Genomic DNA, 15,321 nt, shown 5'->3' with positions numbered 1-15,321 from the left:
ATTCTTAAAATGTGAACTGAGTGCAGTGTAACTTCTTTCTTCTCTCTCCCCCCTCTCTAACCACTTGTGACAATGATAAAAGTGAACTTCCAGGAAGGATGTAGGAAGGAAGCGAGAGAACCTTAGGTCTTATCTCAATCTGTATGTACAAGGATGAATGTAAACCAATAAAGAAAATAACACTGTTGGAAATAAGAGTGCAAATAAACACAGCATATTTACACAAAACAAGGAAAATGCTGTAAAGATTCCCATTTCTTCCCAATGCATTAAAAGTTACACCCTGACAATAAATTGGTACACAGACAAATATGAAATGTTTTAAAAATCAATGCTTAATATTCTAAAAAAACAGCTGTCCCTGAAATCATGTCCAAGGAAAAAAGTTGCTGAACAAGGCAGTCCCAACAATAAAATATGCAAGATAATAATACTGAATTAGTTTAGCTTCTCGATTTGGAGCAGGGTCAGTTAAAATGAAAACCTTCCACCTGCTCTGAAGATTTTCTAAAGAATCAACTCTCTCTTCAAGCACATTTCTTCTTTTGTTAGCTGAGATGTTGCAAAGATGACTACCAAAGCGTACAGTATTTCTGATATTAAAATCCTTCTTTCCTTCTTCTTTTTCTACAGATGCTGGTACTTTACAAAAATGGTACGCTGTAAACCAATATAAGATGGGGCTAGAGGATGCAATCATTCTGGTTGTTACTTGAACATGAATGCATAAAATACAGAAGACTGTCAAAAATGTCACATGAACCACATATACAAACATTTCTGGTGCAAATTTAATTTTGTTTTGCTTCATTTGAACTCTCAACTTTTCTATAACCTTTGTATCAGTACACGACAGATCTTTCCACAACCCCAAAGTACAACAAAGATGAGGATGTTGTTTTGCAAATCTATATGCATATGTAAATATTATCCAAACTACTGGCATGGCTAACAGAAAATTTGGAATTTGTTTCCACTGGTAATATCTGAGAAACCCCACATTCCAATAATGATCTTGGATGTAAGAGTATGCAAGTGGTACACTGCTGTTACACCAGTGCTCTTTGTGATTAATTGGGGGTTTCAGTGAAGCAGTTCCAGGAAGTCTCAATTCATTGGTTTCTGCATAAGAAACAATAAAATTTGGCAAATTATGGTCAGGAACTATGCAGAACTTATAGTACCCATACCCTTGGAACAACACAAATGGAATCACTGAAAGAAGAATTTCACCAATAAGAGAAATAAGATAAATAACTGGTGCAATCAATAGGAGTGGTGCTAATAAGAAAGAATCCAAATGTTTGGCTTTTGCCATGGTGCCAGGCATTACAAAATGTAAAAAATGTTTCAATTTCTTATGAAAAATAAATCCAAGGTTTAATATCCCATTTGATCTCTGTACTGCTCCCAGTCCAAATGGAAGGCCACACCCCACAGAGAAATGGTCAGTACTGCCACTACCACACTTCAGCATGCCATAAAACGTTAGACAAGCAAACAGAGTTTCTGAATATGGAGCAACAAAGAAAATAGTTGCAGGATTTACACAGTACAATATAGCTGCTTTGTAAGCTAACTGCTCACTCCTAAGAACTTGCAAGCCCAATCTGTATAACACTGATGCAGACAGTATAAAAATTATAAAGTTAACAACCACCGAGCTCAAGACGAAGGCAGAATAGTGACTTATAAATCCTTCAAGTGGGTAAAGCAGACATACAGCCAACACTCTTACACTCATTGGGTACAGAGGGAAGAAAGCAAGACAATTCTCATACGTATAACCATACAGTGCTATGTGAATGAAGTACTGAGCATCCCAACGCACTAGACCACCAAACAAATATTTCACAAAATCATCAAGTGATGACCATTCTTTGTCAGAAGGATCCCGAGGACTTTGAAATGCATCAGCGTCATGATCAGGTAATATAAAATTGAAAGCAGCAGACAAAAAGAATATTAACAATCGTGAGAATACAGCAAACCAGATGACCTTCCTGTGCGGTGTGAACATCATTCTATTATCACTAGTAATTTCTGACTCACAACTAATGAAGATGGGTGTAACTATTCGTGTGAAAAACTTGTTGCTTGGATTGTTGCTCCTAGTACAGTAAACAGCCAAGTGCTATTATGAACACAAGATAGAAAGAGCGGCTGATAATGCAGGAATGGATAAATGAAGGTGTGCTACACAGTGTTTGAACAAAGTATTAGAGAAGTTTGCTCAGAGACAGTTATATATCATATAAAAAATAAAAAACAGGATGTAGACTGTAAAAGTTATGACAAGAGCAAGATAAAGGCTTGGTAAGACAAGGTCAATGGCCAGGAAGTGGCAACAAAAACCATATCCTTCCTTCTTGATTGCTAGGGTGTGTGTTGCAGCTTCCACTGAAGTATTGCTGTTGCCTCAGGAGGCAATAAATTCAGTTCTTATCAATATCAGTGTGCAGCAGATACAGTGTCAGAAGACTTCCAACTTGCAGTATTCTTCTCATGCTTTCCAGTCAACGTATGTATAGTATCTTCTTGTCAAGTTTCTGAAAATATCATAAAACTATAATTATTTTAGTACATTGCCTCAGTTTTCAAATATATTTCATTCCAGTCCAAGTAAGAAGAGAATAACAAAAATTATTTATAAGCTTTAAGAACAAAGAAATAAGTAGCATAAGCATTTCATTATTTATTTATATTATTTAATTATATCAAGTTAATTATGTTATAAATATTGAAAGTGAATTATATGAGGCCATGGGACTGAGGAATGTTGTCTGATTCCTGGCATTTCTTTGCATAATTACATTCAGAATGGCTCCAGGGTCTCAAAAAATCAGACTCTTGTGTAATGGGTATTGTGAACCTTCTGGTTACGGATAAATAAGCCAAACCATAAAGATGACCGCATATGTCTCCCTCCAGTTACACACAGAGACAATTTTAACATAAATTAAAACTCTATTCAATAAATATATTCATAATAATCCCATTTTTAGAGTACTGAAATCTATATCTATTAGTATATCAAGGTCTCTTATATTTGAAATTTATACTCCAAGATTCCAGGACAGTTCTGATAAAACTAAACAAGAAGATGGGAAAGGAATATTTCTCTCTGGGACTTTAAAGTGAACAACACATCAGCTTGCTATAATTTAAGCTAAACAAACACAATCATTTGGATATGTTGCCCATCTGTCAGATTCTATTGATCAATGGGCAAATGTATATGAAAACATTATAAAGTGCTACTCAGTGGAAGATTTTAAATTTATATAATTAAGTTATGATAACTAAAATACTCCAAAGAATGTCTTTAACATTTTCACAGATGTCACCCAAAAGAAGTTCAAGATGCCAGCTGCTAGTACATGTAGCTGTGGGGTTCACCATTCTGTATACAAAGGACCTACATGCAGATGCTCAACCTGAACCTTCTGCCCCCCCTCCAACCATGCCTCTACCCACTACAATTATCACGCAACCACCACCACCATCATCACCAACACCACAATCACACTCTGGTAGGTGCATCTCTTTCAATAGAATATGTCATGGCAACATTACACTAGAAGTAAGGACAATTGCAACATGGAACGAATTTCCATAATGATAACACAGCTCTTATATCCACATTAGATCTTTTTGTCAGCAGGAAATCCACAAATTAATATACAAAATTCCATAAAAATTGTAGTGTACTGAACTTGAAAAACACACACATGCAGACAAAATAACAGTGATGACATTGAAATAAAAGTTAATATTAGATAATGAGGCGAAAAAACCCACACAGTTCCATTATTTGGTTGTCCGAGTTCTTATTTCACACTATTTAAATTATCTGTAACCAAGAATGATTTTAATATAACAGGCTAACGTAATTTTTCCATATATTTAGAACAGTGTGAAAGCCTGCAAGTACATCCCTATTCTCATTTTTACCAAATTCACATCAACTCTTTGAAGCTGAAGCTCAACTGAATAATATTAAAGAATTCATTCTGTGCTGCAAAGAAACATAAAACACTTCTCCATTACAAAAATCACTTGGTTAAATGCTGTTCTAGGAAACAATCCCTGTTTACACTGAGAATCATATGAAACTCATAAATATAAAAGACATACAGATTAGTAGAGCAGCTGGTGTATACTGTATTTTCTAAATTTGAAGACACCTTTTTTGTATTTTAAAATTTCTGAAATTGGGGTCTAAGAATCAACCTTGAAAAATTATATTGTATGACTATAAAGTGCAAGGAAAATATCTGTGTCCATAACACTAGTCATGGGACAGTACACACAAAAATAACAACAAAGAAGATTCCAGAAGTATTATGTTTGAATACTGACAATTCCTATTGTAATATACCTATTTTTTCCCCTGAAAACCTATTACTAAATCAAGGGTGCATAATAAAATCAAGGAAATAAAGTATAGGTAGCCCTCGATTTACGCCGATTTTGAAACCAGCAAGTCAAAAAGTGAAAAAATATATTTTACTATTATTTATAACGTTCTACAATATATTTCGTACTGATTCGTATACTAAATCGTAATTCTTGCATCGCTGATCCTGAATACAAATTATAAATACAGTCATCTCTGCAATTACGTATGTTTCGTTAACGCGAATTTGCTCCAATGAGATCGATGAATCGGTAAAAGCTGTTTGTGAAATGCAAACTTTCGCATATGCGAGTTTGCTCTTGTGCAATTTTATTCCTGGCGTTTTAAACTTTCAAATGACTAATTTAATCTCTGCGGAGATTTAGGGGTTATTTTTACTACGCGATTTTCTATATGTCGGCGTCTTACATAAATTCAATTATCGCATAACAGCAGAGATGACTGCACACATCAGTCACATGAAAGAATCGCAGTCAATCGCGGGGACCAACGAATTGCCGATTGTAAGTGTATAAAATATATTTTTAAATTACCTTTATTTTATTTACGTTATTCCAGAGCTTTAAATGTAATGCTATTATATTACTCGTCAATGTTTGGGTGCTGGGAACGCATGTCATTGACTTCCCATTGATTTACATTATAAGAACTTCAATTTACGCCGATTCCGTTTACGCCGGTTCGTACAGGAACGCATCCCCGGCGTAAATCTAGGGCTACCTGTATAAAATTATCATTCAGCTTTAAAGGGTTAAGTTACATTTATATATGTACGTGAAATACCCTTTTACCTATTAATTCCATCTCATTTACTTTATGTATTATATAATTTATAGTTTTATTTACCAGTTTGATTAGTTTCAGCATCAGGTTCATATCTAAAAATAGGCTTGGAGCATTAGAAAATCTACTATGAAAGTGTGTAAATTAAGTTCAGCCAAACAAAATGTAGGATTTTATTAATTAAAGCAGAATAAACCCAATGAATGGAGATAATATGAAAGGAAATTTAAATAAATTTATGGGGCATCACCAATCTGAATTAAAATGGTGAAGGATGAGAATGGTTATCTACTTGTAGATTTCAACAATACTTGAATAGTTTATCAAGTTCATTGCTATTTTGGAGTTACTTTCTTTCTTCATACCTTGACTAGACTCAATATTCAATTTTATTTTATATACAAAAATGGACTTCCTCATTATATTTTCGAACATGCACATTAAAATGTTATTTAAAAATTATGTTCAAACGGATCTCAGGAAAATGAGGCTGAAGAGTATGAATTGGTTTAATCTGGCTCAGGACAGGGACCAGCAATGGGCACTTGTGAACATGCTAATGAGCCTTTGGGTTTCACAAAAGTAGGGAAATTTTTTAATCAGCTGAGGAAACTATTAGCTTCTCTAGAAGAATTATGCTCCATGAAGATAATAATATGTGGCCACAGCAACATCTTTTGTTCATGAAATAGACAGAGCAAATTCTTGCTTCAAAACAGCATCTTGCTCTCTCCATCTACAACTTTGACATTATGGCTTATATCCCATGCCCTATTACTGTCAATACAGGTAAACCCACAAAGACGAATTGGGCCACTGATGGTGAAAAGGACAGATTACTTCAATGGTTGGTTGATGGATGTTGGAGTGAAACCCATTTAACATGTCTAAATGTCACGGAACCTGAAGATGTTGAGTATGAAGGCTATGACGGATTTTACAACAACCTTGCTCGGCCTGACTTGGGTGCTGTCGGTATGTAAAGCTACTGCTGTTGTTATAATCATTATTGTTACTGTTGTCATATTGTGATAACTGGTGTCATCACCACCACCACCACCATCATCATCGTAGATGTTGTCGTCATAACCGCCATCATCATTTTTATTATTAGCTTAATACCTTTGGACTATCTTCATTTTACATTAAGTTCTTCCAAAGCCACTTATTGAATTGATCTTCCTTCATTCATGTCTTAGAAAAGTTCTTATCCTTTTTCTGTATTGCTGGGAGCAACACAAGGCTCTATCTACCCTTGGTCCTATATTGCTTAATATTTTAATTAACAATAATTTGCTAGAATAATTATTCCAAATTCATATTATTTGCCAATGAAATGAAAAATTATCACAACATAAGGTATGTTGAAGATTGTAAAGCCAGTCATTACATGTTTTGACAAAAAACAATGTCCCCTTCAGGTATTTACAGCATATGTTTTATAAATAAAGTATTTATCTGTGATAAGTGAATATTATGTACACTAGGTTAATGCAGGGTCTGAAATTTTAATATTGTAAAAAGTTGAGTATTTACATGACAACTAATGATGGTAATTGTAGATACTCCTCTGCTACGACGCTGGCCAGCAGCATATAAGGATGGTGTGTATGAACCTTCAGGTCATGATCGACCTAACCCACTGGATCTCAGTGAACAACTACTGAAAGGAACAATTGGTACTCAGTCATCAACTGGAAAAACTGCACTACTTGTATTCTTTGGTAAGACTTTGTAAAATCATCTCACTTTAATCCTTTGAAGACCACAGATCATCCAAATTCAGTTCCTACCTCAAACAAATAAAATGCACCTCCATTATAAAGATCAGTTGATTAATGCTGTTGAGGGAAATAATCAGTTTATTTTGAGAACCTTATACAACCAATAATACATAATTTGTTGGAAAAATACAAAATTACTGAATGTTAACAACAGAAGTACATGTGGTTACCACTGAGCTTTGAAGGTGTGATGCACATTAAAAGCAGTATCTGAGCTGCCAAACCACAAAACAAAACCTGAAAAGCTAGAGAGCATTCAAATAAAAATATATTTGATTTGAATGCATGTATTATTCTGAGCAGCTGTATTATGCATTCTTTGCATGAATTGCATACTGGGGGGGGGGGATACTGGGAACGACCCGTTCTTCAAGTGCCTGAGCACTGCGGGTCCCAACTTTTCGTTGGCTTGATCTATAGACATTTGGTAGGACTCCTTGGACAAGGGATCAGCCTGTCGCAAGGCCTCTACCTGTACACAGGACAGCACAACACAGAAAGACGCAGACAAACATACATGGCTTGAGTGGGATTCGAACCCACGGTCCCAGCGATCAAGCGGCACAAGGCCAACGCCTCAGACGGCGCGGCCACTGCGGACCCCATGAATTGCATAATGTGAATAAATGCATAATGGCAAGACTGTATTTGTATACACTTTCATATGTTTCACCTCCAACTCAAACAATATCGTTAACATTTGGATAGGAGGAACAGGGTGGAGACACACTAAACATTATAAGGTAAATGTAAGTTTCATCCATAAAGGTCCTATATATAACCCATAGTTTATATTAAACTAAATTAAAAAATACATCAATTTTCTGAAACACTGTTCACTGTAAAGAAATAAGTACAAGTAATTTAATTAAGAACTACAAATTTAATTTTAAAGACTTGTCAATGTGATGTATACAACAGGAATTTGGTAACTGTTCATGCTCATGTTCATGTTGTGGGTGATACAGATGCAGATTTTTACTTACTGAGCATGGATCCCACGGAGAAGGTGCTACAAAACATTTTCACAAAAACAGAACTGTCAGACCAACCAGGGGCTTCTCTGGTATCACAGCCTTATTGTAGTACTTAGCTTCCACATACTACCTTATCTTAGGTAGACATTTAGACTGTTGCGGGGAACTAATAGTGCAGTGTCACTACTGAAGAAGCCAACAGTATCGATATAATTCCTATTTTGTGTACTTTAAGCACATAATCTTAGTTACACAGACTGACTCTTAAGTAGCACTCCTTCCCCAGAGTAGATCTTTGATAAGAAAAAGCAACAAAATTCTGTGACTAGCAGCTTATGAACATGCTAAGAGTATGTCTATTTTTCCCCAGTTGAAATATAAAACAGAATTTATTTAAATTACTAAATCAAAATGAAATTTTTAAAATCAATCAACCAAATATGGCAATATTCAACAATCGGCCTTGAAGCTTGTAATTAACTTAATTATTATGCAAATTAAAACAATAAATTCTAGGAAGTTCACCTGTTTCCATCCACATGTTGAGGCTGGAAGTAAATTAATAATCACACTATACAGTGATCTATTTATGTGCACAATCTGATACACTAATACAGATTCTGATTACATAAGATTTGTCACATATAATGCAAATTTATTCACCACGCTTGTAATTGTTGACATGTATACAATATTTAAAATGGAATTTTTTTGTATAGACATATGTTGGATCTTATTTCTAAATTAAATCAGACAAAACTTCAAATATCTATCTTCAAAGGTTCATTACTTATTATAATTAAAAAGAAAGCTAAATAATTAATTCAAACAAGTATGTTACTGTTATACATTCTGTGAAATTTTCTTAACAAAATTCGTGGCGATTTCCAAAGATCTGTTACCATACAAAATTTCAAAACCTTCACAATGTCAGTGCTGCTCTGAACTCAGATGTTTGCATGGCCCACCATGTTGATATTAGTCATGATGGGAAATTAACAAAGTGGCCACCACATGCATGATAATCACACCAAGTTTAATGAAAACCCATCTACTAGTTCAAACAGTAATGGGGGGAGGGGGAGTAATGACTTACATATTTAGAACCACATATGAAATATAACTAAGAGTTCAAAAAAAGAACATTTCACAGTCACCATTAATTTGCTAATTAATTCTCTTTTCATGTAGGTCAACAAGTGGTTGAGGAGATCTTGGATGCACAAAGAGCTGCATGTCCTCCAGAATACTTCAACATAAAAATACCAGAATATCATTCATACTACAAAAATAAACCGAATCACTCTGAAATACCACTGTTGAGAACACGCTATGATATGCGCACAGGGTTCTCACCGAACAATCCTCGTCAGCAGGTACAGTGAATGCTTCTTTTAATTTCATACCCACACTAAATGTGCCACTAATTCTCAATAACAGCTATAATGAGACAGTAAACTGCTATGCTCAAATCAAGAAGTGAAGTCTGTGACATTTTGCCTATTTAATGATAATTTAATTAAAATCAAATATAATGGTCTCCTCTTACACCACATTATATTCAAATTCACTGCTGACATCCTGTGGAGAACAATGTATCAATCATCCTTTGATAAGGAAAAATAAAAGGAATACACTGAAATAACTGAAACAATACATAGTGTATTTTCATGCAGTGGGGAAAGAAAGAAATACATGTAGGACTTGGTTTACGCCGCTTCAATTTACGCCCACTTCACTTTTGGGCCTCTCATAGATCACGATTGGAGGGGGTGATGAGTCATGACTCTGCCCGACATCCTAGACACAGATGGTCCCGACATTGTAATAAAATTATAATACTAAATGATAAACTACGGCCTAAAATTTAAATAATTACACAAAAAACAGAATATAAAATGCAACGAGAAAAAGCAAATTGCATTAACCACGGACTAAGAACTGCAAGTGAACTGACAAACATGCACTGGTGTCTTGTGGGCTTGTTACTCACTACTCATAAATGCACACTTCAAAGACAAAGAAATCTCCCACATAGGAGGAGGCCAAGGCTCGACTTTAGGTTGTTGCACCATAGAAGAAGAACTAAAAAATTCAGACATATTGTTGGAAAACTTACTGTACAGAAATAACTTCGGAGACCTCAGCACAGATTAGATAACATCAAAACAGATGTTAGGGAAACAGTCCTGGCTCAGAATAGGGTGTAATGATAGGGTTTTCTGAACCCAGCAATAAACCTAGTTCTGTACATGCAAGAAATTTCTTGACTAGTTGAATAACTATAAACTCCTTAAAAAGATACTGGTCATTGTGTTATGTTATTTTCTTGTGATGCATCAGAGAATGTATATTTTTCACTCTTAACAATATCTTTACAGTTGAATGAGATTACACCATGGCTTGATGGTGGTCTTATCTATGGAACAACCAAAGCTTGGTCTGATCACCTACGGCTGTATGCAAATGGAACACTGGCTCCTCATGGTCTACTGGCAAGTTCACATAATGGACTATTTCCAGACTACAACAAAATGAGGCTTCCCATGGCCAATCCACCACCCCCAGTTTATCACAGCGAGTTTAGCGAGAAGCACGAAATCCACAAAGTTGAAAGATTTTTTAGTAAGTAATACAACTTGTCTTACCTACAAAAGGCCAATGACCGCATGTTTATTAAAGACGTTTAATATACTTGTCAAAAACACATCCTTAGATAAATATTTCCAAACTCCACTGTAAAATAAGTAAGAGCAAAATAAGGTAACATTGCAGTCGCTAAGAGTAAACTGAAAAGTCACAATGGCGGATCCTCTATGGCGTAAGATTACTGACTGTAGACACAGCAACATATAAACACAATTATGAATAACAGAAAAGTCAGTTCTAGTTCATCTAATGTCATCTTCATGGTTTCACAAGCTTGTATGTGGAGGTAGTCATATTAATTTGTGTGAGGAATTTATTCTTATTTTGCCCTATAACTAATTACACTATTATAATATATATTATATATTCATGAGTATAGCAAATTCAAAATATTTGTTTATATTCACAGAACTGGGAAATCCTCGTGGTAATGAGAACCCGTTCCTATTGACATTTGGTATTCTCTGGTTTCGTTGGCATAACCACATAGCCCACTATCTACACAAAACACACCCTAAATGGAATGGTGAAAAGATATACAATGAAGCGAGAAAGTGGGTCATTGCTAGTCAACAGCATATTGTGATAAACCAGTGGTTGCCAGAATGGCTAGGGAAAAGACTGGATGATTATAAAGGTAAAGTAAGAATAAATCTTAAAATAGTGTCAGTGTAACAGTTGTGAATAAGGATTTAGACATATCTGTTGACTATGTATGTTTTATTACAGGTTATGATCCAAGTATTGATCCACAGATAGATCAATTCTTTCAAGCAGCAGCTTTCAGATTTGGACATACACTTGTACCACCAGGTAAGCTGCCAACAACTAGTTACTCAAAAAGGATAATAGAAGATGAAGACAATCTGTATAACAACAAAATAAGAAATTTTGACCGTCTATAAATTCAGAAGTAACAAGACAAAACTAACTTCTGACATCATGAAATCCAGCAAAAGCTTGCCACTGCAGCCTCTTCTGGGGCAGCTTAATCTATGTGGCCACAACCTGTTCTCTAAGATTCACTTTCATATGTTTCTTCCTTCTGTGACTCACTCTTCTAAGTGATATTATTAAGTGTAATTTCTCCATAGGAGTCTGTTATCTACTGTATTTCTTATTTCCCTCAAACGTGTGTGCCTGTCTCAATGTAACCTTCCTGATTTAATCTACTAAATATGATGAGCTTTCAAATCATAAAAGGTGGGAAATTTTTTAACTTCATGAGTAATTATTTGTTTCCCAAAAACTCTGCTCCATAAAGTTATGTTATTCACACTTTTTACAAAGATAGATAAATGACTCATCTTATCTTTCTCCAGGTGTATATGTAAGAAATTATGCCAAAGATGGCTGTGAGCTAGTAAAAGCCCTCAGTAAGAAAGACAAGATTAAAGATCTGATTCTTAATGGCACTATCCGTACTTGCAACAGTTTCTGGAGACCTCAGGTAAGGACTGCTATAGAGAAGAGTAGCTCAAGGAAACCTTTTTAATATATAAAATTTTAAAGTTCCATACATAAGATATATTTTAACATATTCTTTTTCCAGCAACAAAAAAATAAATTTCGTTTATTATTCCCTTAAATATAAAGAATGAGATATCTTGTTAAAGGCACTGGCCCTTCTGATCTGGATTTATCTGGCATTTGATAAGACCAGCAAGAAAATTCCCAAATACTTCTGTATAGTTCAAGCTGACTATTTGTGGATTTTCAACAACAGAAATAATGTTACCATATGTATACAAGAAGAAAGTTCCTTTAACTAAAACTAGCATGGAAGGGTTAAGTGTCCCGCGCTGTAGCCGCGCGGTCTGAGGCATCATGCTTCCAGTGTATGGGACCGGTGCCAACCCAGCATCGTGAGGAAATTGGGGAGCTACAATGAGTAGCGTAATCCGGTCAGGAAAGCTAGCAATGGCTGGGGGTTCGTCGTGCTGACCACAAGTCACCCTATATCTGATTGGATGATCGTTCACCTCTGCTTAGGCACGTGAACGTGAGGCCAGCAGTCAAGCTAGTAGGCTTTGGCTCTCTGGAGCTGTCATGCCACGGATTTAATTTAATTTAATGGAAGGGTTAAGTAAAAATTCTGAACCACAAATCAACTATGATCATTGACAAATTCACACTTGCAAGGCACTGAACACAAATGACAAATACAATTTATTTAATTAAAACAATGTGTCTTATAAAGCTTGGGGTGGGGGTAGGGTTAGAGAGAGGATTAATTTAACAAAAGTGGAAAGGTATGCTCCAATGTTTAGTAGATGGAAATGTAAAATAAAGTGTACTTCACTTCAACAATCTGCTTTTATTTAGGTTTTAGTTATGAATTCCTATCATGTTTCATGTGTAATTTTATTCAAATTATGAATTAATATTTTATAGGTACTGAATCATTAACCCCCACTATCGTTTACTTACTTAAATTATTACACTCAAATGCATAGACATCTAATACTGTTATCAAAACTAGTACACTTTGATTAAGAATTATTTAAAGTGTGAGTGTTGGTTGCACAAAGCTTCTCAAGTCTTCAGATACTGACTTTTGGCTGTAAGAAACAACTTTATATGTTTGTAGGATTTTATCCAAGCTAACACAACAGAAGGAAAATTCATTGACATTGATCGTTTACTGATGGGAATGGCCTTCCAGTTATGTGAAAAAGAAGATCATCAAATAGTTGAAGATCTACGAGGTAGATGACTCTATACTTACTCTAATGAGCACATACTATCAAACAGGGTACTGTAAATTCTTACTTTCAATGGGTCCTGTGCTATTCTATTGATCTGAGTATTAACATAAAGTTAAATTTACATAATCAAATTTAATAACTTTAAGAAAGTAAACAATAAATCTTTGATGGTTTTTTGACCAATATGTTGTTTAATGGGATATATTCAGTTTTGATACAAGTCAGCGACCAGATATCCTGAGATTTTCTGAAGTTTACATGATACCAGAATTACCCAAAATGAGGGGGAAAACTAAAGCATTAGTTGTGATGGTTGGGAGAACAGGAGACTAAGAAGTTATATATGTTATTATCAATACTGTGTAGTATCATACTGTATACTCTAGTTATTGAGAATTATTAACCTTCTTCAGTTATGTTTATAAGAGTTGCATCCAAAAACGTTATTTCTTCTTGGATGTTTTCACACATACATAAATGACATGTGATAACACTTTATTTGTTTCTTAAAAGGACGAGTGTTTGGGCCATTAGAATTTTCAAGACGAGACCTAATGGCAATCAATATTCAAAGAGGTCGTGACCATGGTCTTCCAGATTACAATACTGCTCGCCAAGCCTTTGGCTTGAAAAGAAGAGAAGACCTGAATGACTTTAAAAATGTAGATGCAAAGGTAAGTTATGCAACATCGAAAGCATTACAATGCAGTAGAAATATGTAGCATTTAAAAGTTTTTAATTCTTCACAGATAGCATATAACAATATTTTGAACTAAGAATCAAATCACTTCACACATTAAGTTTTGGGCCATTATAAGGATGAAAAATATTTTTTTTTAAAAAAAATTTGTAAGTAACATAAAATCAAATTGTCCTGGGCAGAACTTACAAAGCCTTCTTTCCTACTGCACAAAGTTTCAGGGCTCAAAAATTTGTGTTAAATGTTGTATTTAAATTATTTTACAACCCAACACTGCAACACAATACAGCCTTTATAATAAAGACGTATGTATGTATGATTGGATACTGAATTCAAGCACAGATGGTCAGAGATCAGCTTCTAGCGAATTCAGAATTATTTTGCTGATTGGGATGCAATACTGATTATTATTTCAGACTGAGAAGAACATTAATAACTCCAAACACTATGTTAAATCTCCATACATAACCTCAAAGATCCACACCATTTATAATTGTGGATTTACAAACAATATTTCATGTAGAATATGTAGGTATCATCTGTCTACATTCTAAATTTTTAATGCCTAGTAGCTCGAATGACTCATCAGTCTTCACCATAAAACCAAAATTTACATGCAGATTTAATGCTGTCACAATGTATTGCACTTGACAAAAAATGATCTTAACAAAGGTGCATATTCTTCAACAATCTTCTTTCACAGATCATTTCAGGACCCCATTTTAAGTGCCAAGTGCCACTCCCATCTCTGATTGTAGGAAATTGAAAAGTACATGGCAGAGATGGTCTCCAAAGGTATAACATTCATATCAAATTTCAGGAAGACTGGTAAAATAGTTTAAAGTTGACAGGAAGAAACAAAATCACAGATATGGTAGGTCACTTCACATGCCAGCTTTCTTTCTATCTTCCTTTCTTTAAGAAAGTAAAGCAGACTAAAATATGTAAAAATAATCACAATCACAGACTACCTATGACAGTATAACATTATGTCATGTTTGTTTCAGATTAAAGCAGCATTTATAAACTTACATAAGAACAAAATGAATAATGTAGATGTGTGGGTAGGTGGTATTTTGGAAACTGATAAAGGTCCAGGAGAACTTTTCACTGAAATAATTAAAGATCAATTTACCAGAATACGAGATGGTGATCGCTTCTGGTACAAAAACATGAATAACAGGTATGTTATTATTAAATTGAAGTGACACCCATTAACTAGTCAATATATGAGGTGTGGTCAGAAAGATATACATTGTAAGTGATTTAATGAATCTCCAATACAGATAATATATACAGA

The 15,321-nt window shown here is 34.7% G+C and overlaps 2 protein-coding genes across 2 annotated transcripts in view; one reads left to right on the top strand and one right to left on the bottom strand.

Annotated features, from left to right (window-relative positions):
- Window positions 1-135: 135 nt before the first annotated feature.
- On the bottom strand, window positions 136-2,023 carry PIG-V (phosphatidylinositol glycan anchor biosynthesis class V). The gene has a single exon (XM_087340273.1). It carries the CDS (start codon window positions 2,021-2,023, stop codon window positions 368-370), a length of 1,656 nt encoding a protein of 551 aa, XP_087196399.1. The 3' UTR covers window positions 136-367.
- Window positions 2,024-2,387: 364 nt separating this feature from the next.
- The window catches only part of LOC110836302 (dual oxidase 1), a 42,209-nt gene continuing 29,275 nt past the window's right edge, over window positions 2,388-15,321 (top strand). Inside the window, exons 1-12 of the mRNA XM_022077387.2 lie at window positions 2,388-2,521; window positions 3,341-3,533; window positions 5,993-6,178; window positions 6,766-6,927; window positions 9,156-9,340; window positions 10,346-10,589; window positions 11,023-11,250; window positions 11,343-11,426; window positions 11,936-12,063; window positions 13,204-13,321; window positions 13,835-13,995; window positions 15,029-15,204. Of these exons, the coding sequence (XP_021933079.1) occupies window positions 3,341-3,533; window positions 5,993-6,178; window positions 6,766-6,927; window positions 9,156-9,340; window positions 10,346-10,589; window positions 11,023-11,250; window positions 11,343-11,426; window positions 11,936-12,063; window positions 13,204-13,321; window positions 13,835-13,995; window positions 15,029-15,204 (1,865 nt within the window). The 5' untranslated portion in view covers window positions 2,388-2,521. The remainder of the gene's footprint in view (window positions 2,522-3,340; window positions 3,534-5,992; window positions 6,179-6,765; window positions 6,928-9,155; window positions 9,341-10,345; window positions 10,590-11,022; window positions 11,251-11,342; window positions 11,427-11,935; window positions 12,064-13,203; window positions 13,322-13,834; window positions 13,996-15,028; window positions 15,205-15,321) is intronic.

This window comes from Zootermopsis nevadensis, unplaced genomic scaffold, assembly GCF_977971745.1.
Source record: "Zootermopsis nevadensis isolate Lab colony 2312 unplaced genomic scaffold, Znev_1.0 Znev_ptg000061l, whole genome shotgun sequence".
Classification (NCBI taxonomy): Eukaryota; Metazoa; Arthropoda; class Insecta; order Blattodea; family Termopsidae; genus Zootermopsis; species Zootermopsis nevadensis.
The sequence above is the reverse complement of the archived record's forward strand: the minus strand, read 5'-3'. Positions and strand labels throughout refer to the sequence as shown.

Excerpts from the sequence above, each read along its gene's own strand:
- PIG-V (XM_087340273.1), bottom strand. The coding sequence starts at position 2,023 with ATGATGTTCACACCGCACAGGAAGGTCATCTGGTTTGCTGTATTCTCA.